The 26,742-nt window shown below is 40.0% G+C and overlaps 1 protein-coding gene across 3 annotated transcripts; it reads right to left on the bottom strand.

The window, feature by feature from the left end:
• Positions 1 to 542: 542 nt before the first annotated feature.
• Positions 543 to 26,107, bottom strand: DCAF7 (DDB1 and CUL4 associated factor 7). 3 transcript variants are annotated; one of them, XM_087713309.1, is made up of 7 exons: positions 25,829 to 26,107; positions 20,577 to 20,735; positions 14,694 to 14,805; positions 12,588 to 12,706; positions 11,978 to 12,187; positions 10,482 to 10,599; positions 543 to 2,163 (listed from the first exon to the last, which is right to left on the bottom strand). In XM_087713309.1, exons 1-7 carry the CDS (start codon positions 25,964 to 25,966, stop codon positions 2,063 to 2,065), a joined length of 957 nt encoding a protein of 318 aa, XP_087569435.1. In that variant the 5' UTR covers positions 25,967 to 26,107; the 3' UTR covers positions 543 to 2,062. The 3 variants fall into 3 exon arrangements, with proteins under 3 accessions (XP_087569435.1, XP_087569434.1, XP_087569436.1); XM_087713308.1 differs by having other exon boundaries at positions 543 to 2,786; positions 25,829 to 26,104; XM_087713310.1 differs by lacking the exon at positions 20,577 to 20,735 and having other exon boundaries at positions 543 to 2,786; positions 25,829 to 26,105.
• Between the last annotated feature and the right edge of the window lie 635 nt (positions 26,108 to 26,742).

The raw sequence follows: 26,742 nt of genomic DNA, 5'->3' as shown, positions 1-26,742 counted from the left end.
GATTAATGTCACAGAACTTTTCCATGTTAAACAATTTTCTGTTAATGCCCAACTGGCAGAGGCTCTCTGATCTTTTTGTTGTTTAGGTTTTTAGCACATTTTTTTAAAAAAATAACTTTTATGCATGTATATCTCAATGCTAATAAAATTTGGCCTAAAAGGAGTCACAAGGACAGAATTTTTTTGAAGCTGGATTTTCTGGTAGAGATAAAATAACTCATCCACCCTAATTTTTTAACTGGATCGGTACTTCTCGGTTGGACTCCGCCATAGCAAGTGCCTGTATTTTTTGTCTCAATTACCAATTTTAGTTTCAATACTAAAATTAACATGGTACTGGGTTGTCAAGAACAGCTCTATTTTTAATGTAAAAAAAAGCTTTACTAAAACTTCAACTTGAGGATCTTGACCTATTTCTGAATAGTTGTATGCTAATGTATACTGTGTTCTATACTATCTTTTCCCCCCTGGCAACCAAATTTTCAGTAAATAAAATGGTTATATATATTTTAATGTCTTTTTTCATTTTATACCATTATGAATAATTTAGAAATGTTCCATTTTATTAAAACGTAAGAAAGGCAGAATTCACATAAGGAAGTAGGAATGGAACAAACCAAAATATGCAGAGGAAGCAATATTGACAATTTAAAAATTCCAGCATTCTACTTCAAACCCTTTAAAAAACTGTTTAAAATTTGTACAGAATGTCAATACAATTCAGAAATTGGTGTCCTAAATCAAGATAAAATCCATTTTATGTATTTTTCCATAAAAATCAAAATATTGCAATGTTAACCATTGTCTGCCACATAAAGATAAAATTAGTAACAATTTTGCCTAACAATATTTTAAAAAGATATGCAACACCTGGAAGTGGAACATAAATCAGTGCTATTGCTCATTGAAAGAACAAGAAGTTTGGAACTTTATATAGTCATGCTACAAATTTCACACCTTTAAGAAATCATCACACTGGGAGTACATAACATGTTACAGTTCAGAATTGGTAGTAAAAACAAAAGCCCATATTATTTAATATCCAGTACAATAAGAACATTGTTCCTTGTAAAACAGTTATCACAAATCCATATTTATCACTTGACCATCCAACACTGCCTGTTAGATCTGCATGTTTTGGCTCCTTCACTAGATACATCGTACACCCATGGTCTAAGATACATCTTATCCCCATGATGTATCAGTAAAGGAATTTATATATCAATTATATTTTCTCTCAGCTGTACTATACTCACATATTAGACAAATAATTAATAGTCTTGTCACAGTTGATCTTACTATATACATGATTGGTAGTTAAATCTGAAAAGATCTTTTCATACCTCCCTCAAGTTACTGTGGAAAAATGCTGTTTGATATGAAACAATGACCTCTTCTCTAAAATCTAAATAAGTTTTTCTTTTGTGAAGGAGAAAGAATCAATCACAAATACACTCATTTTAGTGTATCAGAGAAGAGTTACCATACATATCGAAACAGCTTGATATGGGAATAAGAAGCAACATTCTAATATACACGAAATGCTTAAACATTTTGTTCTGTAAATTGCATCTGATCATTTTTCATGTTTTCAGAAAAAAGCACCATCCCATATTAACATATATTCTCAACATTTTAGCATGTTTATAATAAGCTCTGCTGCCTTATGGAAAGATTTTTGTTTGTTTTGCATAATTGTATCACTGCTAAGAAAAACGATATAAAAACTGCTGTTGAAAGTTTAAAGCAAAACTTCTCAAGAAAATGCTCATCTATTAGAACAGTAAAAACCATTAGTTGCTAAAGTGTTTCCTACATTTTAGTAAATAATATGTTATAAGGGCCACCCACATATACAATTAAAACTAGATGCACTTTTGCTATCAGATACTAGGTATGCATCCAAATACCCAGTTTATACTTTGATTACTTTTGAAGAGTCTTTAGTTGTAGAGAAGTGACAACATATAGATGATTATCTAATGTAGCATATTAAATTAAAGCTTCAATTTGAGATATTTTTGCATGAGTCCTACAAGTCCTACAAAGGACAAGTCCTTGCTTATAGGCAAAGAACAATTTTAACAAAAGCAGAACTCAGTTGCATAGAAGCCATTACAACCAATAAGTATGATACCTCATAACTTGTATCAAAGAAATTGCCTGGAAAAAGGGAGGGAGAGAAAGAGAATATAATATTTAATAAAAGGTACTATTATAATGCGTATAACAATGAATAACTTTTAGGCATCTATAACAAATTATTTCAGGTAGAATATTAATTGGCATTCAGTGCCATTGCAATAAAAATGCTCAACACAAATGGCCATAATATATACATAACTTTAATTGAACATGTTGATAAAATCTGAGACGATCTAAAACACCAAGGATATCCCTGCATTTTTGAGTCATTGGCATGGAGTGGGGAAGGTAAGAGAGAGAAACGATGGGTAAGAAGTTCATGATATATACTCATTAACTTCAGTTGTAAGTCTTCCTGGAAGAAGTTAATAAGAGCTAGTGACACTGTTTCAATGCAGCTTTGTTCTTAACTTTAGAAGACTGAAAGACTACCATCCTGCTTCATTATTTCCCATAGCCTAATTATTTTTACACTCTCAGGATTTCTAGACAGTTGTTGTAACAGATAGCTATCCAGTCCGGCTGGGTTGATGCCCACTGTACATTGTTAATTTCTCCTTCTGCTGTGTAAGCCAAGATTGGGTCCTCAATGGCACGAGGCATTTGCTGGATATCCCAAATGAGAGCTTGATGGTCATCCGCTGTCAAAGGTGAAATATAGATTTAGTTAAAAAAAAAAATTCAGATAATTTATTTATCCATGTATTTCCAAGCTAGAAAGCCTTGAGTTGTGGGTGACATTACTATCAAATATGTGTGCTAGTATCTGGTTAATCTTGAAAAGTATTTTTTGGGTGGTTAGATATTTAAATATTTTTACAAGAGAAAATAATAGTAATTAAATTGCTTTGTAATAGTAACAGAGTTAAAATGGACTGTGGAGGTCATCTACTCCAACATGCTCATGCAGGAGACCTATACTAGGGATTCAAACTGCCGATGTTGACGTTTATGATCCTGCATGGGCCAGATTAATGGCTTCGGTGGGCCATATGTGAGCCACAGGCCGTAGTTTAAGAACCCATGCACTAGAACATAAAGTGATAGCAAACTGCACTCCTTACTAGTATTGATGATGTTACCTAATTTGGGTATTGAAATATCTGCAAGAAAACAAGCTCAGAGAGCACCAAGGACCCGTCATGTCAACCCTGAGCTACAAATATTCTCCTTTATTATTGTTGGTTTACAAGGTAGTCCCTCTATCAGGACACTAGCTTGCAGAGAATAGTATTAGCATGCTGGAGTAAAATGACCTTTGATTGTACCCTAGGCATTCTACCCCAAATACTGTATGTCAAAATTGATCAGTATTTTCCTTATTGTTATGTGGGAATATTGCATTCTGCATTAGTAAGGCTGGTAAGATAATCTATACCCACATTATTTTGCATTATATGAAAGTTATGAGAGCCAAAGTCACCATTGAAAGTGAAAATCAATATATATAGGCACTTTAAATGATGCTCATGATATATAGAAGACTGCAAAGTAGAATATAAAATGAATAGGTTTGGAAGTTTGGAAGTTTATTAGCATTTGTATGCCGCCCACTCCCAGGGGACTCTGGGCAGCTTACAGACAACAAGGGTATATAAAAAATTAAAAATAGAAATACAATTACTTAAAATTACACAACATACATACCACTTAAAATGGGGCTGGATGCTGATCAACAGCCCCAGGCCTGCTGGAACAGCCAAGTCTTAGTAGCTTTACGGAAGGCCGGAAGAGTAGTGAGGGTCCGGATCTCTACGGGGAGATCATTCCATAGGGCCGGAGCAGCAACAGAGAAGGCCCTCCCCCGGGGAGTCGCCAGCTGACATTGACCCGCCGATGGCACCCGGAGGAGACCCAATCTGTGTGATCTTATCGGTCTTTGGGAGGTAAATGGCAGGAGGTGGTCTCTCAGGTAACCAGGTCCTAAACCATGTAGGGCTTTAAAAGTAATGACTAGCACCTTGAAGCGTGTCCGGAGACCAATGGGGAGCCAGTGCAACTCATGGAGGATAGGTGTAACATGGGTGTATCTTGGTACACCATTATCGCTCGAGCTGCTGCATTATGGAGCAACTGCAGTCTTCGAGCACTCTTCAGGGGTAGCCCCATGTAGAGCGTGTTACAGTAATCCAGTCTTGAGGTGACGAGGGCGTGAGTGACCATCTGAAGGGTCCAGATAGGGTCGCAACAGGTACACCAGGCGAACCTGGGCAAAGGCCCCCCTGGTCACAGCTGACAAATGATGTTCTAACGTCAGCTGCGGATCCAGGAGGACTCCCAAATTGCGAACCCTCTCTGAGGGGCGTATAATTTCACCTCCCAGGCTAAGAGATGGAATAACTGGACCATCCTTGGGGTGGAGCATCAATAGCCACTAAGTCTTGTTGGGATTGAGTGCAAGCTCGTTCGCTCCCATCCAGACCCTGACAGCCTCCAGGCACTGGCACATCACTTCTACTGCTTCGCTGAGTTGGCACGGGGCGGACAGATACAGTTGAGTATCGTCCGCATATTGGTGGTATTTAATCCCGTGCCGGCGTATGATCTCACCCAGTGGCTTCATGTAGATGTTAAATAGGAGGGGGGACAGGACCGAGCCCTGCGGCACCCCATAATTGAAGGGCCTAAGGGTCAATCTCTGTCCTCTAACCAACACCGACTGCGACCTGTCCGAGAGGTAGGAGAACCACCGTAGGACGGTGCCTCCCACTCCCACCTCTCGCAACCGTCGCAGAAGGATACCATGGTCGATGGTATCTAAGGCCGCTGAGAGGTCAAAAAGCACTAGGATAGAGGAATGACCCCTATCCCTGGCTCGCCAGAGATCATCGATCAGCGCGACCAAAGCAGTTTCCGTGCCGTAACCAGGCCTGAAACCCGACTGAAAGGGATCCAGATAATCAGTTTCATCCAAGGTCCGTTGGAGTTGAAAGGCCACCACCTTCTCAACAACCCTCCCTACAAAAGGGAGGTTAGAGACTGGACGATAGTTGTTCAAAATGGCTGGGTCCAGAGAAGGTTTCTTCAGGAGGGGTCTCACCACTGCATCCTTTAAGGGGTGCAGGAAGGATCCCTCCCGAAGAGAGGTGTTAACAATCATCTAAAGCCAGCCATGTGTCACCTCCCTGCTGGTCGAGACCAGCCAGGAGGGGCAAGGGTCCAGTATACAGGTGGAGGCACTCACTGCTCCCATGGCCTTGTCCACTTCCTCAGGAGCGACAAGTTGAAACTTGCTCCATAAAATCCGCTCAAGACTTTCCCCCGGCGCCTCGGCTGGTACCGTCAAATTGGAGTCCAGGTCCGTCCGAATCCGAGCGATTTTATCCAACAGAAACTGGACAAATTCCTCAGCTCTACCCTGTAAAGGATCGTCCGCATCCTTCCCTTTCCAGAGGAAGCGGGCTATTCTAAACAGGGCGGCTGGGCGCGATTCTGTGGATGCAATAAGAGCGGAAAAATACGCACATTTTGCCACCCGTATCGCCACTAGATAAGTCCTAATAAAGGTTCTTAATTGTGTTCGGTCGGATTCAGAGCTACTGGCCCTCCAGCGTCGCTCTAGGCGTCTCTTTTGGAGCTTCATCTCCCGGAGTTCCTCGGTGAACCAAGGAGCCCTCCTGGATCCACTACCGCGGAGAGGCCGTAAAGGCGCAATCCGGTTTAGAGCCTCTGCCGCCGCTGTATTCCAAGCAGCGACCAAGGACTCCGCTGGACTGTGGACGAAAGCGTCATGTATTTCACCAAGCGCCGTCTGAAATCCCATAGGGTCCATCAGGCACCTGGGGTGGAACCACCTAATTGGTTCCCCCTCCCTACAGTGGAGGATTGGTTTCGGAAAGTCAAGCCTCAGTAGGAAGTGATCAGACCATGACAAGGGCAAGGTCTTAATGCCCTTCAAATCTAGATCACATCTCCACTGCTCCAAGAGAAATACGAGGTCAAGCGTGTGACCCGCTGTATGAGTCGGACCCCGAATTACTTGGGTCAAGTCCATGGCTGTCATGGAAGCCATGAACTCCTGTGCCCCATCAGAGCGTTCGCCGAGCGAAGGCAGGTTGAAATCCCCCAGAACAATAAGCCTGGGGAACTCAACCACTAGCTCGACTACTGACTCGAGGAGCACAGGGAGGGCTGTTGTAACGCTGTTGGGAGGTAGGTACGTTAGCAACAAGCCCACTTGACCCCCAAGGTCCAACTTCACCAACAGGGATTCACACCCGACAAGCTCCGGAGCAGGGATCCTACGAGGAACTAATGACCCTCGGATGATGACTGCCACTCCCCCACCCCTTCCCTGGGGTCGCAGCTGATGGAGCACCTGAAATCCTTCTGGGCACATTTCACTCCTCCCTCCTGCCCCAGCCAGGTTTCAGTAATACATGCCAGGTCTGCCCCCTCGTCTAATATTAGGTCCCGGACGAGGGGAACTTTGTGAACCACAGACCTGACATTTAGCAACAGCAGCCTGAGACCATGGTAAAGAGGGTTAGTTAAGGAAGTAAAGAAAAATATGTTGCGTCCCTATAAAATTTAACAAAGAGGAAATACAAAAGATCTGAAAGAAGGTGAAATAATTTTTTAGAGGACAATTAATCAATACAAGCAGAGAAGTGAAACTATAGTTAATTTAAATTTATAAGATTATCATGTTGTGGGAGTGCATAAAGTAGGAATCCATTGCTTGGTGATAGTTCCATGTTATGCTCTACTAAATGTTGATAATAAAAACACCAAGGATGAGATTTAGGGGGAAAAATGAAACACAGTGAATGAATGTTATTCAAGGGAAAAATAATTATGTTAGGTGATATAAAATGAGTAAGTTGGAGTCAGTAACTGTGAAATTACTCATTGTGAAAGCATCTGACCACCTGAGCATATGAGCAAAAGAGGAGTAATAAAAACATCAGTAGTTCAAAAACATCAGTAGTTCATCCTTGGTAAGTGCTTGTACGATTGTATTTTTATTTTTAGGATGTCTGGATTAGTTCAGTGCAACACTTGTTGCCAATTGTCCAGAATGTTCAGTTTGTGCTCTTCAGGCTGAAATTAGGTGGCCAACTCAGCTGGTGTGTTCTGTTGAACTGCCCCACTATCATCCCCTCTTTCACAAAGACCCTTCAGGAGAAAGGCCATATGGAGAACTGTGGGGTCAGAATGAGAGATGCAGTCCATAAACATGATGCTTTTGGTATGGCCCTGCAGTTATAGTGTGCTTAAGTTAACAGGAGTACTAAGATGGCAAGTTCAGCTGTTTGTGATGATGATAATTTAATTGAGTAGAGAATTGTGGTCTGTGAAAAAGAAATTGCTTGGACAAGGGAAAGTTTGCATCAGGTGTGGCAAATCAGTCATGTGTGGTGACTAAAGTATCTAAAAAGAAGTCATCTTCTGGTTAGTGACTCAATTCTAAGCAATGTCTATTTAGGAAAACATATGGAAGTATTGAAGGTGCTGAGGTATCAGTATGGTGCTACTGCCAGAAGAGAAAACAGGTGCATTGTTAAACTTGTCAAGAATGACAAGAAGTGTCAAGAAGTGATTGTGATCTTGACATTGTTCTGTCCAGAAAAGATGTGTTTTCTGTATAGAAAGATTTCCAGAGTTTGGGCAGTAGCTTAGCAGGACAGGCTGTAGTCTTATTTTTTTCAGACTATTTTTTTTAACCTGTATATAAGGAACAAGAGGGAAAAGTTCAGTGTATAGTGAATTCAATGTGTGGCTAAAAGTGTGGTGTTAGTCATGATGGTTGTGGCTAATCTGATGTAAAGATGGATAAAAGGAATCATAAAAAGGAACTGAGCTCCTTAGCATTAAATTCAGGGGTTTTCTAAAGAAAACTTGAAGGGAGCATAACGTGACAGGAGTCAGGGCTCAGTGCACACTAATAATATGAGTCTCTATGTCAGGCAGATTAGTAAAAGCAAAAGGAAGAGAATCACTGGTTCACAGCAGATGTATATAGGATGCTAAAGGAGAAAAGAATAAGCATATAGTACATACTGTACATGGCACAAAAAATATTGATAGTGAGGTTTATAATATCTACAGAAGGAAACCAACCAAATTAGTACTGCTAAAGATTAGAAATAGGAGAACTGGGAGGATGTCTCCCAAGATGGTATCACGCTTTTTCTCCTGCCAAATAACTGATTTCATTGCCAAAGCTGATTATTGAAGAGACTAGGAAGAAAGGACCCAAGAAGACCTTTGGACTATTGGAGCTACAGGGAAGAGAAGATCTTGAAGACTGCAGTTCTCAATAAGAAGCAATCAGAAGGTTGGGTCTCTTACCATCTTCTCTCTTCAGCTGTTCGTTTTTCTTAAACATGTCTGGGTTTTAAAGTTTTATTATCTTTTCATTTATGACTAATTGCTCATCTACCTTGCTGGATTTTTACAACTTTTTCTTTTCCTGTTCTTTCATTGTTTGCTATTGAATTCCAAGCTACTTTCATTTTTACCATAATGAAGTCCATGAATAACACAACTGAAATAAACACAGGACAATATCCAAAGCAGAAAATTACAGTTGGACTTGATTTTAATTGGAATTTGATCTGTTGCTTCAGATGTGAAGAAAAAATACAGTACTTAGTTTGAAAATTATAGATTTTCCAAAAAAGATTGAAAAGAATATGAATGTAAGTAATACAGGTAAGAGGTAATGGAATTGATGAAAGATGAACTAGACTTTCTAGGCATTTTTCTACCATCAGTTTTCTATGTTTCTATGTTTCTTACTGAAAATTGACAATTCGGGGACTCAGGATTAATGAGAACAGGGCCTGATGAATATTTCCTTAGGAAAAACTGTTGGTTCAAATAGGTGGTTTAAAGTATAAATCTTCTAACATATACATATGATAAAGAAATGAATTAAAAAGCATGATTGATTTGATTGTTTATGATGGACTGAATTAGTGAAAGAAACAAGGATAAGTTCTGAATGTGGAACAGCTCATTAAAGTCAATGGTGAATGTTGGAAAAATTATATGACAGAAATAAGAAATAAAACCTAGAGTGAATCTCTCTGTCTGCCTGCCTGTCTATCGAAAAATGTAAAGCCTAAAGTAGAATGACAACAATTTCAAAAGACAATGAAATTATTAGGATGAAATTGTAGTAAAAGAAAGGATGCTTAAAAGATGTTTATATGAATGAAAGTGATATGTCAAAGAAGGAATTTGAAACAAATGTTATAATAGTAAGTGTTCAAGAAATGATGAAAACAAAGTAAGTCAAAATTGTGAGAATGCTGAATTATGTTAAGATTGTAATTGTAGATGGCATCAGTAGAATATATTATAATACAGATAGTCCTCGACTTACAACCATTCATTTAGCAACAATTTAGTTACAATGATGAAACTGATGGAAAAAGTGACTTGTAACTGATCACCAGCATCCTGGTAGCATTACCCACAAGCGCTCATCTGATCAAAATTTGGCTGCTTGACAATTGGCATGCATTTAAAATAATTGCAGCATCCCACAATCATGGGATCACCATTTGCAACCTTTGCAGCCAGCTTTTGAGAAGCAAAGTCAAAGAGGGAAGCTGAATTCACTTAACATCCAAATGATTCATTTAACAATTGCAGTGATTTGCTTAAAAATTGTAGAAAACAGTTTGTAAAATTGGGTGTTAGCCACTTAACAATGGCCTTGCTTAGCAATATAAATTCTTGTCTCAATTTTGGTTCTAAGTTGAAGATTATGCAGATATTTTGCTTATGGTGTTGCCATATGATTTGTTTAATTTGTACATGAAGACTACATCTGGGCCTAATTACTGGAAGAATGTCATTATTACTCCTTTATGTAAAAGAAAAGACCAAGCATGAATGCCATCTACAAAGAAATTAATTTGTTGAGTGTGCTCAGGGAAGGAATTGATTAAATCTGATTGTAAAAGTACAAGAGATCACAATAATCAAAAACTAGGAAGTATAGGTGCAAGCATTGTGCCAAACACAGAATATGCATTTTCAAGTCAGGTGAATAAATCAAGGCAAAGGTGAAAACCAAGAAAGCTGTGGCTGAATAGAGTTAATGATTTACAAAAACCAGAGTTGAAGAAATTTACGATAAGAGTTATGTATGTGGGGAAGCAAGGAGTTGAAATGCCATCAACAAAATTATGCTTAGATATATTTCATTTTTGTCTTATCTCATGCCTTTGATTTCTTTGGTGTATTATTTATTAGCCTTCAAATTATATACAAGAATGTAAATACTGCAATCCTATGTTTACATATTTAAAAATGATAGTAAATCCCAATCACTTCTTAAATGTCCAAAGAGGGGAGGAATACAAACAATAAATTTTTACCTGCTGTACAGATATGGCAAGAAGAATGTGGAGCCCAAGCAATACCATTTACACATGCTCGATGATTGTTCAGCCTGGCAACAGGTGTACAAGGAACTCTGACATCTAGAATCACCACCTTAGAAAAATAATAATTCTAAACATTAATTCTAAATTAATTATTTTAGATTTTATTTTTATCCGTTCATTACTTAGTCTTTTATGTGCTCAGAGCTTTCACACTGTAAACAAGCTGTCAAGTCAACATATTTATTCCAAATGATGGAAAAATGCATTTTTTCTAATAATGAATATAAATATCTCACAATATCTCCTGATTATAGACACGTTCTACAAAGAAGTTTAGATCAGGGGTCACCAACCTTTCGGACCTCAGGGATCACTAAATTAATAATTTTAAATCATGCGGTCCACTAATATGATTTGTCTAATGACCGGATGGGTGGGTGTGACCAACTCGATGTTGCTCACATCGAGGGGTGCCTTGCGGGCCTCTACTCGCCCCTCCCAGCCACTTCTTGCCTGCCCACCCAGGCTCCTTAGGGCCCCAAAAGGAAACAGTTGTTGGAGCTAAGCAACTACCACAAGAAAGAGTTGGCAAAACAGATGGCTTATTTGAAATTAGATCTGACCGAGAAGGAGGCTCAGCAGAAGCACTTCACTGAGGACTATGAGCATAGGCTTTCCAAGCAGAGGGAAGACCTGTGGGAGTGCAAGGCCAGGTACCAGTGCCTGGAGGCTCCTCAGGCTGAAATGGTTAGCCAGTTCCAGGCCATGATGCTGTCCCACTGGAACAAGTCCCTCTGGCTCTTCACCACCAGCGGCACTTCCCTCCAGCCTTTGCCTAAAGCCCCGCACCAGGAGGCTGAAGCAGGCCCCAAGTCAGAATTTCTGCCCCTTCTGCCCCACACAAAAAGACCCAGAAGGGGGAAACTCTTTGCAACACAAACATTCATTGCACGTACCCAGCCCACGGGCTGTACTTTGAAGACACAATTTAGTGCAATATAAAAAATGTAAATATTTTTTCTGTGGACCAGTAGTTCATGGATCACCAGTTGGTGACTGCTGATCTAGATAACAAATCATAATACAAAATATATAACTACTCATTAATGCATTAATGCAATTAGACTATCAGTATAATATATTTCTTTAAATTGAGAAACTAATACAAGTAATTCATTATTTCTAAAAATAGGTTCTACCTATTTTATTTCTACCTACAGCAACCAAAGACCCATCATCTCATCAAACCACCATAAGGATTTCTAACTGTCCATTTCATTATATTCTGCTAGTATCTTCTAATTAACATATTCATCTACCTGATTGTTTTGCTTTTGGAACTATAGGCCAGTAAGAAAATTTGCAGTAATCCATGTAGCTAAAGCTGTAGTCCCATTGTTTTCACCATGTAGTTGGAAAGCAGTTTACCATACTCACTACACACTCAGAAACAAAGTGTACTAGGTGTTCTCACATAAGAGTCTCACCTCCATACCATCCATTGCCATTGTCGCAAGGTAGTTAGGGTCTTGTTTATTCCAGCAAAGGCGAAGCAAAGGATGATGCTGAGGATCCTCATAGATAATAGTGCTATGTTCCAAGTGCCTGAGATCAAACATCCTCACTGAGCCATCAGCACCAACAGAAGCAAACATGTCTCTCCCACCTCCTGCACGGCTGAATGCAATATCATAAACCTGTTCGGATACCAACAGCAGAAGGTGATAAAATACGATGCTTCCCATATTAAGGATTCCTGTCCCACTTTAATTTTTCATGCAAAGGCAGGAGCAAAGAAGATATGTCCAACAAATTATTTGCTTTAGCCTAAAAGAGGACAATGCTTACCACAAAATAGGGCTTTAGGAATAACACTCTCTCCTTCTGAGCATAATGTTTCTTTTGCAAAATATTTTACTTTGTTGTATTGATTCCCCATTATCAATGAATTACTAAAAGGAAAATAAATGTATTACTAATAGCAGCAACACAACCCACCTTGGCTCCTAGATGATTATTTCCAATGTATAGGTTGTATTTTCTAAACTTTTAGTAACTGCACATATTTACAGAAAAATAAAAATAATACACCATCACCTCTTTGTCATGGGCAATCAATTGAGTCTTGACATGGCCAGACACTAAATTCACTCTTCCCAAGACCTGACCAGTTTCCAAACCCCAAATAGTACAAGTTGTGTCAATGCTAGAAGTACCTGGCATAGTTTGAGAGGAAAGGGGGGGAAAAACATACATTAGAACTATTTTTTCTTAAAATAGCAATAAAATACAATACAAATATGGACCATTACATAAAATTTCTAATCCTAGACCTCAAGAAGTGAACCTCTATCGCCTTAATTTATAGAAAGAAATCTCACTGTATCTGTTAACTATTTTGTAAAATATTATTGTAATCTTTGGATCCTCTATGGCAGTCAAAATGTTTAAATCAAACTATCAAGTTTTTAAAAAATGTATTTTTCTATATTGTGATTAATCAAAATTCTATTTATTACTATGGGACTATGACTGCCTATATGATCAAAATATTTGACCTGAAGTAATATGCATTAATAAAAGTAAATGTTAATCAACAATAATCTATAACATAATAAAATTACATATATTCATTTTATGCATCAATGCAATTTGCTAGTATAAACTTCAATTTTAAAGCCTTAGTGAGAATTCAAATAAAATTGAAGAAAAAGAATAAAACCAAGAAGGTTCTAGCTCCTTAGTTATTACAGGGACTCATTATGCAATTATAAAAGCAGAACAACAAAATCACAAGTCATTTTTCTGCTTAATATTTGACAATTAAAAAAGCTGGTACTTAATTATTTTGACTGACTAGCTGATAATTGTACTGACAAAGAATTGCCAAAAGAAAAGAGTGGTTACAATAAAATTATTCAGTGTTTTCAGGTCTCTTTATTGGAGAATGTGATTTTAAAAAGGCTAACAGTAAAAGATGCAGATATCTGTACAGGACAGCTCCATGTCAATTTAACCAATTTGCCATAAGCCAAGTACATATAGGTAATCCTTTACTGTTTGTTCAGTGACTATTTGAAATTATCCCAGCATTGAACAAAGGGACATACAACACTTCCTAAAGTTCTGACTACTGCAGTCTTAAAATCTACAATACAGATATGTGACAAAAATTCAGATCTTGACAGCATGCCCACTCATACCATGGCAGTGCTGCATAATTCTTGCTGCTATGTGCTGAGAGGTCTCAGCTGGCCAAACCCACCCATGTGCAAGCTTCCCATCCATCCCCTATTCCTGGAAATACTGGGACTTCTCCTTGTCCAACCGCATAAGTCCACTTACCTTCCCTTTCCGTGCAGGTGCCACCAGCTGATATGAAGGACACTTATTGTAGAAAGCTAGCTAATGTGATATTTCCGAATGCAGAAAGAAACTTAGAGCTTTACAATGACTCTCAATCATCTCACAACATACCGAGGCTCTTTCTGTCAGGGAACATCATAAGATGAACACCAGCCTTTGCGCTGTTTCGGAAGGCTAGAAAGAGCTTCAAAACATCATAAAGGCTGATGCTCATGTGGTGACATTTCCAAAGATAGAAAGAGTCTCAAACATTACATTAGCTAGATTTCTATAGCACCTGCACTTTGCATCAGCTGAGCACATTTATCAGAAGCTGCAGAAAGGGAAAGTAAATGGACTAGCAAGTTTGGGCTGGGAGAATGCCCAAGACTTCTGGGAGTGGTCGGGGAGAGGTGCATACATTGATGGCCCTAGCTGTTCAAAATCTCCCAGCCCACAGCAGTTTCCACATGCCATCCCCCTGCAATAAATTAATGACCCGTATGATCACTTAACTATGGCAGTGGTGGGAGCTAGGATGGGGGTCATTCAGCATGCCTCACTTAATGATCATAACAACTTACAATTCAAATTCTTGGATCAATTATAATTGTAAGTTGAGGACTATCTATAGTAAACCTCTCCAGTATTTGTCATAGTCAAGAGCATTTTTTTTTATTTCATGATGTTTTTACTGTTGAACAAAAAAAGTCATAATGTCCAGAGAAAGCTCTTCCAAGTCTGGTTTAATCCTCTTGGTAAATCTTATGCTATTAACTTTTAAATTATAAATAGAACTTTTAGTTATTTTAATAATGTTACCATCATCATTCTGCTACATTAGTAATTGGAGCTTACCTAACAGATAAGGATCCACTTCATTCCAATCAAAGGAGGTCAGTGGAGCACAAAAATCAGAATTCTTATTGTTGTTCAGCAGACATTCTAGTCTGGTCTCTGTTTCACCCACCTGAATAAAAAATATCAAGAAATACTTGTCATCATATTAAGTTAATATACATACCAATATTTAAAAGAATATGGATTCTCTAAAACTTAGGGAAATGGCCATTCTCTTGTTTGTCCTCCAAAATCTTCATAACTCTGCACGCATTTCATTGCATCCAGAGAGCAACAGCAGAGACAATGTATAGTTTTCCCATTGCAATTATTGGATTCTTCATTATACTAAAATACAGAATTCAGGAGAGGTTTTTAGTTAAATTGGAGGGAATTCCTTATAGCAACAGAGCCATACTTCTCCTTGAACCCTTAAATAGATTTTGAGGAGGCACAGAAGAAAATACAATTGCATGAATATTTATTTCTTGTAATTTTAGATTTAATTAGAGGTATCAACAGAAGCAATGAATGCAGCAGATGACAAGAACAGTAGTGTCATGCACATACAAAAGGCACTTGCATAATGGTGCAATGCTGCTTTCATCATTTTGTCAAAATGTCGGATCTTCTTGGCTTTAATTTAATCTAAATTTGATTTCCTTTTTAAAGTTTCTTATTCATTTTTTAATTCAATTTATACAGGTAGTCGTTGATTTACAAGAGTTTATTTAGTGACCGTTCAAAGTTGCACCATTGAAAAAAGTAACTTATGACCATTTTTCAGTTACTTTGCTGCATCCCCATGACCACATAATCAAAATCCAGATGTTTGGCAACTGGTTCATATTTATTACCGTTGCTGTATCCCAAGGTCAGTGACCCCCTTGTGTGACTTTCTGACAAGCAAATTCAATGGGAAGACAAGTTCCCTTAACAACTGGTTACTAACTTATCAATTGCAGAAATTTTGGGCTCAATTGTGGCCATGGTTTGAGGACCTGTATACCAGCCACTTTGCTATTTGGGGCGATTCTAGGTGGCTTACAATATAATAAAAATAGGGATATAAAAAGCCATTATAAATATAGAAACTGATTAAAATAACAAAATATTAATTATAGAGTAAAAAACTGTGAGTTTAGAGCAGAGCAGTGGTGGTGCCTTGCCAATCACTGCAACAACTGTAGAAAATGACCAGGCCAACTCTAAGTGTAATGTGAAACAGGTCATCAGTTTGTAGCTTTGAACTCTGGCTACTGGTTTCTTGTGCTTGATATTAACCAACTGCAGCCTACAGCTTCTCCACCAGGGCTCCAAACAGACGAGCAAATCCAGGTTTTAAGGCTCCTTCTAAAGGCCAGAAAGGTGGGGGCAAATCTCATGTGCTGAGAGAAGAGCAGGGGACATAACAAAGAAGGCTCTTTTCCTAGACCCAGATGAAATTCCTTGGCTAATGGGGTTTGCAGTAAGTCCTTTCTGCTAGAGTGAGACAGGCCAACCCCTTTGGGGCAAGACAGCTCCTTAAATATCCTGAACCCATGCCATAATGGACTTTAAAGGTCATTGACCAACAATATATTCAGGTTATTATTGATAATGATTATGATAAATTCAATGTTTTTTTTAAAGATGGAATTACTTTTGATTTATAAAGTACTATATGTAAGCAATATTCTCCTAAAATCTCACAACACTTAAACTTCAATATTTTTGAAGCATATTTTTGTGGGTTTTTTTCCACAGATGCAAGGAAAATAATCTCAAAAATATAGATATTATTTTTGCTATCCATTCATGAAATATGGATAAATATCAGACTTCCGGGACCTACCTTATTTTTTTTAAAACAGTTGGTTATTTTCATCAACATCTACCAACCAGAAGCAAATAAATAATATTTTCCGTAGCATAACTTTGCACAATGCTTTCACACAAAAGCCCAGAGCAGAGATGAGAGAGTAGCAAATGCTATGTGAGATATTTTGGTAATGTTCAGAGATTCAGCTTTATATGTAATGGATATTCCATTTGTTAAGTTGGGCTCTAGAGAGCAATTGGAATTACTGTTACTGTAGCAGACCTCTGTTGTGTAACAACCTATCTATCTAAGTTCCTTGACTGCATGGCCTGACTGGTCATGAACTTCCTCAGACTTATGGTCTTAGGGGATTTCAAACTGCTTTCTCTTGAGAGCAAGGTGTGGGATGTTTTGGGAGTTCATGGCCAATAAGACAGTATTGGATCCGATGCACTTTGCCAAGGGTTAACACATAGTGATGATCATAGACAAAATCTAATTTTCTTCTCAAGGCAGCAGCTTGACAAATTACTCTCCCTGGCATTGGAGATTACTACTTCTTTCCTGTCAATGGTCAGATCACTTTCTGATTGCCTTGATATTGTTCTCTGTTGTAGAGAGGCTGAGCCTATTTGAACACTGATTGACCTTATTTGGTTCCACAGGGAGCTTAGAGAGTATTCCCGCAGGTCTGGTGCATAGTTTGACTGCGGCTTCAGTCATTGCCTAGAATAAGGTGGTGGTTGTGAATGGAATCAGATCACGCCTATGGGGCTTTTCTCCTGCTGTGAATCCCAGGACTCCCTTTAGTTCATAAAGGAGTGGAAGGAGATGAAAATATGAGAAGAGACCCTGAAAGCAGTACTGGAGGACAATGAGGAACGAACTCAATGAAGCACGAACTACAGCCATTATTAAGACCTATGTCATGGTGGTAAAAGTGGCAAAATATTCTTGATAGCTGTCCTGTTTAGAAAGGCTCAGTCTTTCCTGGAGAACTGGAGATTCTCTTTCAGAGCTGCCGTAAGGAATATTCTAGGCATCTTCAGAAAAAGGTATTTGGATTGGCTCCAAAATAGACTGGCATTGCGGCAAATCACATGAAAATAATTGAGACTTAGTGAGCTCTGTTATTTGGGATGAGTTAACTCTTGTTCCTGTTAGCTCTTATGAAGTGGAGAGAAGTTTTGGAATTGCAAGGTTGCTACCTGTATATTAGAGCCATGCACCTGTTGCATTGCTAAGATTTTCTGGGAAACTATGTGTAGCCAGTCCTAGTGGTGGAAATTCTATCACTGAGGGAAATCAATGTCCTGCCAATGTTGAAAGAGATGTTGGTTTACTCCAAGAAGCTTTCATTGGAAAATTCTTCCTGTGTCTAAATTGCACTTTTTGGGAAAAAATGTGGAAAAGTTGATTACACTACAGCTTGATGATCCTGAAAGAAGTAGATCATTTGGACACCTTTCAGCTGGGTATAAGACTGAAACAGTATTGATTGTGCTTGTGGATTATCTTTGGCAGGACCAGGAAAGATTAGTGTGCCCATTCTGGCTTTCCTTGAAATCTCTCAGCAACCTTCAATATCTGGATATCTGGAGGCAAGGGGGTCAGCTGGAGACCATATAGTGTTTTTAGTTTATTAGATCTGTTTTCTCCTCAGGAGTTCTTTCAGGTTTCATATTTTAGTTAGTTTTGACTATTATTTTGTAATAAATAATAAACTAATAATAACCCTGTTGTTAGCCACTCAAAGTTATTTGTTAACATACCTCATGTTAACAATTTCTAAGTGTAAAGCAAAAAATGTATTAAAAATTTAAGCAGATTCAAATACATATGATCAGTTCATAAATAGAATACTTAGTGTATATAGTCATGTTATAAAATGATAACAGTAGTTCATATATATAGCAATATCAAATAAATCAATTTACCCAGTATAAATTACATATGGATTCAAATGTTTATTTGTAAACCATTTGAAATCCTGCTTTATTCTATGGCTTGTTGGATGAATCCAGTGAATTTAATGAAACTATGGTTAAGCAAATAATAACTGACTGCAAATTGTGAACCATCTAAACCCGTGAAAAAATGTCCACAAAAATCAAAGCCACTCTGATTCTGTTCCTCCCTATCCAGAGCTTGACAGCCCCCACGTACTAGATCCCAATTTCTACTTGCATTATCTGCTTAGTCCATAAACAAGATGTGCAGCTGCTACATCTTTTGCATACCCATGATATCAGACTCTGTGACAATAGATGAGCTCCCACAATTGATTTCAGAGATGTACAAAAGAAGCTAAGAGAGTAGAAAGACCTGAGGTACTCCACAAGGTCTATATAGTCCACAATAATTTAGTTGAAAGAGGCTTCTGGAACAGGAGGCATATTATATCTTCTTATGGTAATGGAGCATTCCTTCAATCAAAGAAGCATTAATGCTTGAAATTTAGTATTCTGCCACTTTACAAGAGGCCTCATGAGGGGCAGGAATCCAAATGAAAAGTGCAGAGCTGACATTAGAGAGAGCCATATTCATTTCCTTAGGATTCATATATTCAAATCAATTTGAATATTGCCAGAACAATTTATAGGACAAAGTTGTAATCACCTCTACTAGCACCATCCAATTAGAATCTAATTCTATTAAAATCTGAGTGGTTATATCTGCCATATTGCCCATTTAAATGTTCTTGATAACCATCTTTCCTTTAAAGGGAACAAGTCAATTTAAAAAGAGTTGCTGGTGCATTCAGCAGATGCAATAGGAGTGATAATATTAGTTTCTTTTTACTGATTGATTTGCTACCGTGTTGACATGAGCTCTAATTAAAGTCTACCTAGATTCAAAATAGGTCTTCCAGCAATGCTCTAGGCATCTCTACTGCTCCATATCATTGAGCTACTCATAAACCAAGGAGCTATAGTGAATTTAGGGAGAGACCTCCCTAGTGGGCGAGACCGCCCTGCTCAAGCATTCTAATTATCTCTTTATTCTATTGGGCAACCACGATTTCAACTGAGCTGTTCATTAGATCCTTGGGCCCTCTAAAAATGTACTGGATCCATTTGGTGCCCAAAGTAGGTCAATCTAACAACTCCTTCTCCATTAGGGGTGGGTTAATTGCAACATGATGTTCTATAGCTATTATGATGATCTAGCCACAACAAGGAGCTGACATTTATCCTGCCCCTTTTAAGATCATGTTCTGTCTGCCCCAAGATAAAAACCAGATCTAGCATATGATCCTTTATAGGTCTTGGGTCTTTAATATGCTGAGCCAGGTGTATTGTCATGGCAGCCAAGAACTCTTGAGCTGTTCTAGACCTTTCAGCCAGGACTGGCAAGTTGAAGCTCCCTAATATCACTTTGGCAGCCATGATGGCGGATCCTGCTTTGCAAAATGGGGAATGATATACCAGCAGCTAGCCCAAAGGTCTTGTTAGTCTAATCGCACTAACAAGTTCTCACATTTGTTTATCTAGAGTAGTATTCCTCGATGCCAGCAGAGTTTCAGGGATGACAATAGCTACCGCCCACCATCATCCTGGGACAAACTGAAAACCTGGAGGTGGGGGAGGAGATCTTTGATAAATGAACTTCCCCTTTCTTCATGCCACCCAGATTTTGGTAATGCAAACCAGGTCTACCATTGCATCCACAATTGTGATGATGCAGGTCTGGTATTCAATATTACAGCAGGAGTGAATCCCCAGCGTTCCAAGCATTTCTGCACTATTTCCAAATAAGAACCCATATATCATTACATTAAGGAAGACAGATTTTCAGGTTATTTGTAATATATTTCTGATGAACTGCTGAAAAATTCACTCTTTTTACTGATAACTGAAGAGCTTACAGGTGAAATGATTATCTCTTGAATTGTTATCAATCTGTTGAATATAGTGCTATATTTGAGATACAGCTGTAGTCTTACTAATATACCAATATATTGTGAGAATATTCTGAGAAATCTATGAAAACCTTCAAGTTACATTCTTCAAAAACCAAACCTTTTATACTTGGATGTGCTGAATATATATATTTTAAATTAAAGCATAAAAGAATTATTTCCTAAATGGTCTACTTACTCTCCACACTCGCAGATAGTCACCACTGGTTGCCAAAAGGTCTGGATAAACTCCTTTAGTATCTGGGATCCACATGAGCTTGGTAGTAGGATAGGGGTGATCAAAAGTATTTCTGCAAATGAATTCAGAGCTTTCTTCATCCAACCCAACAAGCTGAACCTATGAGGAAAAAAAGTGTGTGTGTCTGTCTGTCTGTGCGCACACGCACACACACATTCATTCCTATTCCAGTACATCTTTCACCTACATGTTCAGAAGTTCCAAAATGTAAGGCTTGAAGGACAAAGACTAACACAGCTAAGGAAAAATGGTTACAAGTAAAATTGATCAAATAAAACTAAATAAATTCCAATGTCCAGATAGTATCTATCTAAGACAGGGGTGTCAAACTCAAAGCCTGAGGCCCAGGTCTGACCCATGGAGTGGTTACATCTGACCCACGGGGCCAGCCTGGAAATAGCAAAGGACCAACCCATGGTGCCTCTGCTACTGAAAATGGGGTGCAGGTGGGGAATGTGCGCCTCCCTGCATTCGGTTTTTGCACTAGAGTGCTCCAGGAGGCCTTGCAGGCCCAAAATGGGGCTTCCAGGTGCTGAAGGAAGGCCAGCCTTGACTCAGAAAGTTAGAAAAGGGAGGAAAGGTAAAATATTTTACCTGCCAAGCTTGCAGGATTCTGCTACTATAGCCCATGTCAATTTTATAGTTCTAGTCTTCCTATAGAGAGTTTCTTAATCTGGTCTCTCTCTAATAAGATGATCAAGTAGATCAAGTATTAAAAAAAAAACCAAAATCACAGAAATGTATGGCTCTCTATTTTTATAAATGTATAAAATCATTTATGTGGAGGTGTGGTCACGTGTCATGCCCACCCCGGCCATCCCCATCATGGCTACGCCCAGCCCTTCAAGGTCAACACAAATCTGATGCGGCCCTCAATAAAATTGAGTTTGACACCCTTGATCTAAGAGTTTTTGGAGCACTTAAGTATAAAATTGCCAATTTTTCACAAGAAATAATACAATACTTTTAAACAAAGGACTGGGAAAATGTGGTTTCAATTTTTCTAAGAAGATTGAAAGGCAACAAAGAAACTTCAGGATGATTTCTTGCAGGAAAAATTGAAATAATTCTTAAAGATAAAATAATACATAGGACTAGTCTTGTTGAAAAGGACCAAAGAGAAGTCTTTTCTCACTAACCTTCCAGCTTCTTTGAAAGTATCAAAAAAGACACAGAGAAGAGTACTTCTCCGGGAATAGTCCTCCAGTAAGGAATTGGTGTAAGGACTGGTACTTTTATTTATATCTGGAATTAGGGTAATCATTCAAGTTACCATGCTGAATATATAAAGGATTATTCATATCCGCGTTTAAATCCAAAAATAATTGTGATGCACTCTAAAAGCAACCTTCCAATCCTGATGAATGGACTTCAAAATGATGAATGCAATTCACTAAAATTAAATGTCGGGTGCATGTTGGCATATACATTTAAAATAAATTCCAAAAAGAGTATCTTGGAATCAGGTTGGATGGTTCAATGAAGATATCAACTGTTTGCAGCTGCTATAAAAATATTAAAATTCAACTTGGAGTTATTAGAACTAAACAGAATTGTCAGTATAATATTCCCTTTATTTTATTTATTTATTTGTTAAATTTCTAGGCCGCCCAATCCCGGAGGTCTCTGGGTTGCTTACAAAGAAAGAAAAAAGAAAAGCAAAATAAAAAAATAATTTAAAAATTCCCAACATGCATACATTTCTAATCGGGGCTGGACCTTAACAATAAGGTTAACAGCCCCAGACCTGCCGGAACAGCCAGGTTTTAACAGCTTTTCTGAAGGCCATGAGAGTGGGTAAGGTCCGGACCTCTGGGGGGTAGCTGGTTCCACAGGGTCCGAGCAGTCACAGAGAAGGCTCTCCTCCAGGGGCCCGCCAGTCGACATTGTCCGGCTGATGGCATCCGAAGGAGGCCCACCCTGTGTGATCTTATCGGCCGTTGGGAGGTGTGTGGCAGTAGGCGGTCTCGCAGATACACTGCTCCTGAGCCATGTAGGGCTTTAAAGGTGATAACCAACACCTTGAATTGCATCCAGAGACCAATTGGCAGCCAGTGCAGCTCGCGGAGGACAGGAGTAATATGGGTATATCTCGGCACACCCAAAATTGCTCGCGCAGCTGCATTCTGGACTAGCTGTAGTCTCCGAACGCTTTTCAAGGGTAGCCCCATGTAGAGCGCATTGCAATAATTCAGCCTTGAGGTGACAAGGGTGTGAGTGACCGTTTGAAGTGCCCCCCGGTCCAAGTAGGTGTACCAGGTGAACCTGGGCAAAGGCCCTCCTGGTCACAGCCGACAGATGGGGTTCCAGTGTCAGCTGTGAATCCAGGAGGACCCCCAAATTGCGAGCCCTCTCTGAGGGGTGTAAATCTTCACCCCCCAGGATCAAGGATGGACTGTCTGAACTGTCCTTCGGGGGTAACATCCAAAGCCACTCGGTCTTATCGGGATTGAGCACCAATTTGTTCATCCCCATCCGGATCCTGACAGCTTCCAGGCATCGGCACATCACGTCCGCCGCTACACTGAGCTGGCACGGGGCAGATAGATACAATTGCGTATCATCTGCATATTGATGGTACTTTATCCCGTGCCATCGTATGATCTCACCCAGCGGTTTCATGTAGATGTTAAATAGGAGGGGGACAGGACCGAACCCTGCGGCATCCCACACTTGAGGGGCCTAGGGGTCGACCTCTGTCCCATAACCAACACTGACTGCGACCTACCGGAGAGGTAAGAGAAGAACCACCATAAAACGGTGCCTCCCACTCCCACCTCCTCCAGACGTCGCAGAAGGATACCATGGTCAATGGTATCGAAAGCCGCTGAGAGGTCGAGAAGCACCAGGATAGAGGAATGCCCTCTATCCCTGGCCTGCCAGAGATCATCGATCAGTGCGACCAAAGCGGTTTCAGTGCTGTACCCAGGCCTGAAACCAGATTGAAAGGAATCCAGATAATCCGCTTCATTCAAGGTCCATCGGAGTTGAAGCGCCACCACCTTCTCATCAACCTTCCCCAAAAAAGGAAGGTTGGAGACAGGACGATAGTTTTTCAAGATGGCTGGATCCAGAGAAGGCTTCTTGAGGAGGGGTCTCACCACCGCTTCCTTTAGTGGTTGCGGGAAAGACCCCTCCTGCATAGAAGCCTTGCTAATCGCCTGGAGCCAGCCGCGTGTCACCTCCCTGCTGGTCGAAACCAGCCAGGAGGGGCACGGGTCCAGTAAACAGGTGGAGGCGCTCATTGCTCCCATGGCCTCGTCCACTTCCTCAGGGGTGACAAATTCGAACTCATCCCAGGAAATCCGACTTAGACTTACCCTCGGCATCTTGGCTTGTATTGCCCAAGCGGAGTCAAGGTCTGTCCGAAGCTGAGTGATTTTATCTGACAAAAACTGAACAACTTCCTCAGCTCTTCCCTGCAGGGGTTCCCCCACCCCCTCACCTTTCAGGAGGGAGCAGGTCATCCTGAACAGGGCGGCTGGGCGGGATTCCGTGGACGCAATAAGAGCGAAGAAATGCCTACATTTTGCCGCCCGTATCGCCACTAGATATAAACCTATGGTAAGACTACACCTTAGCTACGGTTTTGGACACATTTTGAAAATGATACTATAGAATTAGAAAAGGTGCAAAATAGAATTACTACAAAGATTAGAGTGGCTGGAATACTTCCTATATGAGAAAGGATCACAGTAACTGAAGCTCTATCTTGGAACAAAGTAAGTCAAGACGACATAACAGAAATATGTATGGTGTAAATAACATGGAAATGAACACAGTTCTCTTCTTCCAGTGTGTAATTATTGAAATTAAATGCAGAGATTTAGAAGGAACAGAAAGAAGTTTTTTGTTGTTGTTGTTACATAGACCCAAGAATTCACTGCCACAATTGTGGCAATGGCAGTCAATTTGGGTAGCTTGGGAAGCTTTATGGAGGTTCACACACTAACACTGGCCACTATTATGATGACTGTTTAATATTTCCTGAAACAGAATACACGAGTTAAATAACCTTGTAAATTTAAATTACAAATAAATGCTTCTTTGTAAGAAAACAACAAGGGAGGGAGTTATAGACCTCCAGTTCAGGCATGTGAGTTTCCCAAACAAATCAATTTGGTCAACATTGTAATAAATTCAGCAGGGCCCTTGGCTAAACTAAAGCTTAACTAAAATAGTGAAGGAACATGCAGCAGGCATATCTCAAGCAAACTTTACATTGTGTACTTATCTTAATAACACAACTAATACCATTCTATAAAGCCCTAGTAAGACTACACCTAGAGTACTGTATCTAGTTTTGGTCACCACACTATAAAAATATGTTGAGACTCTAGAAAAAATGCAGAGGAGAGCAACCAGGATGATTAGGAGACTAGAGACTAAAACATATGAAGAACGGTTATAGGAACTGGGCATGGCTAGTCTAGTGAAGAGAAGGACCAGAGGAGACATGATAGCAGCCTTCCAATATTTGAGAGGCTGCCACAAAGAGGAAGGGTCAAGCTATTTCCCAAAGCATCCGAAGGCCAGAAGGAATAACGGATGGAAATTGGTCAAGAAGAGATTCAACCTAGAAATAAAGTGGAATTTTTTGACAATGAGAACAATCAACCCATGGAACAGAAGTTGCCTTCGGAAGTTGTGGGAGCTTCATCACTGGAGGTTTTCAGGAAGAGACGGGACTATCATTTGTCAGGAATGGTGTAGGGTCTCCTGCTTGAGCGGGGCGGGGGGTTGGACTAGATGACCTACAAGATCCCTTCCAATTCTATTAATCTGTTACAAACTTCTAAAGCTATCAAGGTTGAAAATAAATGTATTCCTTCCTCATTTCCTAGAGAAGCAGAAAGTACGCAGTTGCAGTTTTTCCTCCTTTTTTCATCACACCACCACAACAAGAGCAACAAAATATCTCAACGGCTCCCTGCCCGTGGCGCAGTAAGCAGCCTGGGCACCAACTCGAAGGGGCAGAGATGCTCCGAGGGCAAAACCTAACCAAACTTCCCCGGAGCAACTCCGCCTCCCGCGCACTCCCCTCCCTTTCTTTCCGACGCTCGCTGCCTTCCACTGGGCCGCTGCCGGCGTTAAGGACCGACCGGGGATGCGCTGCAGTGCGGAACCTGACCCTCAGCCCGGCCTCACCAGGGGCTTCCCCTCGCCCGCTGACCCCTGCCAGGTCGGCTCACCTTGTTATTGTATTCTTCTACGAAGCTGCCGAGGGCAAGTCGAAAGCGCTTGTCGGGCCTGACGCTCCAATTCATGGCGTAGACGGTCCATGGCGCCTCGTACTTGTAGATCTCCTTGCGCTTCCCGTGCAACGACATGGCGGGCGGGAAGGCTTTACTTCGTCAGCCCCTCACGACCTCCTCCCAAGGTATCGCTCCCGACAGCCTTTCTTCACCTCACACAACGACGACGGCTAACCCGACTCCTCCATTCACCCTATTCAAACTCTGGTTTCTCATTGGTCCCGGACCACGCCATTCCTCAACTCCAAGGCTTCTCATTGGTTTTCTGAAACGTCCCCCTCTCTCAACCTCCGAAGATTTACATATTGGCTATCGCGGAATTAACCATTAGCCCGCCTTTTTCATTGCATTTGAGCGTATCAAGTATGGTTTAGTTAGTCGCTCTCATAAAAAAAAGACGACGACGAAGTCGTAGAGATATAAATGTAGAACTGGTTTATCTGAATGCTGTTTTCGTTTGTTCCGAGCGTTTGAGACGATCTAGGAAGTTTCATCGCGAGTAGGAAAGGTCTGCCTGACGCGAGAGTCATACTAACTGGATAGAAAAATGCAGTAATGATAGTCGTTAAATGGTGTTTTTAATATAAGTGTAATTTCTTGTGCCAAATGCTGTTATCCTTCTTTTGCTTTAATCTGAGTATGTATCATCCTTTTTTGTTGTGGTGGTACAGCTAAGGTGACCAGATTTTCAGATTGGTAAAGAGGGACCCTTTGACCGGTGGGGGTGGGGGGGTTGATTAAATTTTTTATATTTTGTCACAAAAGACGATTACATGACCCCAGAACACTGAAACCCAACATAAATATGAATCTGTTGCCAAACATTAACATTTTTTTTCCTTTTTTTTATT

The sequence above is a fragment of the Thamnophis sirtalis genome, unplaced genomic scaffold (genome assembly GCF_051295495.1).
Source record: "Thamnophis sirtalis isolate CommonGarterSnake01/CBP01778 unplaced genomic scaffold, rThaSir2_p1.2 scaffold_4, whole genome shotgun sequence".
NCBI classification, from domain to species: domain Eukaryota; kingdom Metazoa; phylum Chordata; class Lepidosauria; order Squamata; family Natricidae; genus Thamnophis; species Thamnophis sirtalis.
This window is presented reverse-complemented; position numbering and strand designations above follow the sequence as displayed.

What these genes read in the sequence shown, in the direction of transcription:
- DCAF7 (XM_087713308.1), bottom strand. Translation starts at nt 25,966, where the DNA reads ATGTCGTTGCACGGGAAGCGCAAGGAGATCTACAAGTACGAGGCGCCA. An exon ending in TGATTGCCCATGACAAAGAG is followed by an intron (nt 12,188 to 12,587) that starts GTGATGGTGTAT and finishes GTATCCGAACAG; the next exon opens with GTTTATGATATTGCATTCAG. An exon ending in TGGCAATGGATGGTATGGAG is followed by an intron (nt 10,600 to 11,977) that starts GTGAGACTCTTA and finishes TATTTTTCTAAG; the next exon opens with GTGGTGATTCTAGATGTCAG.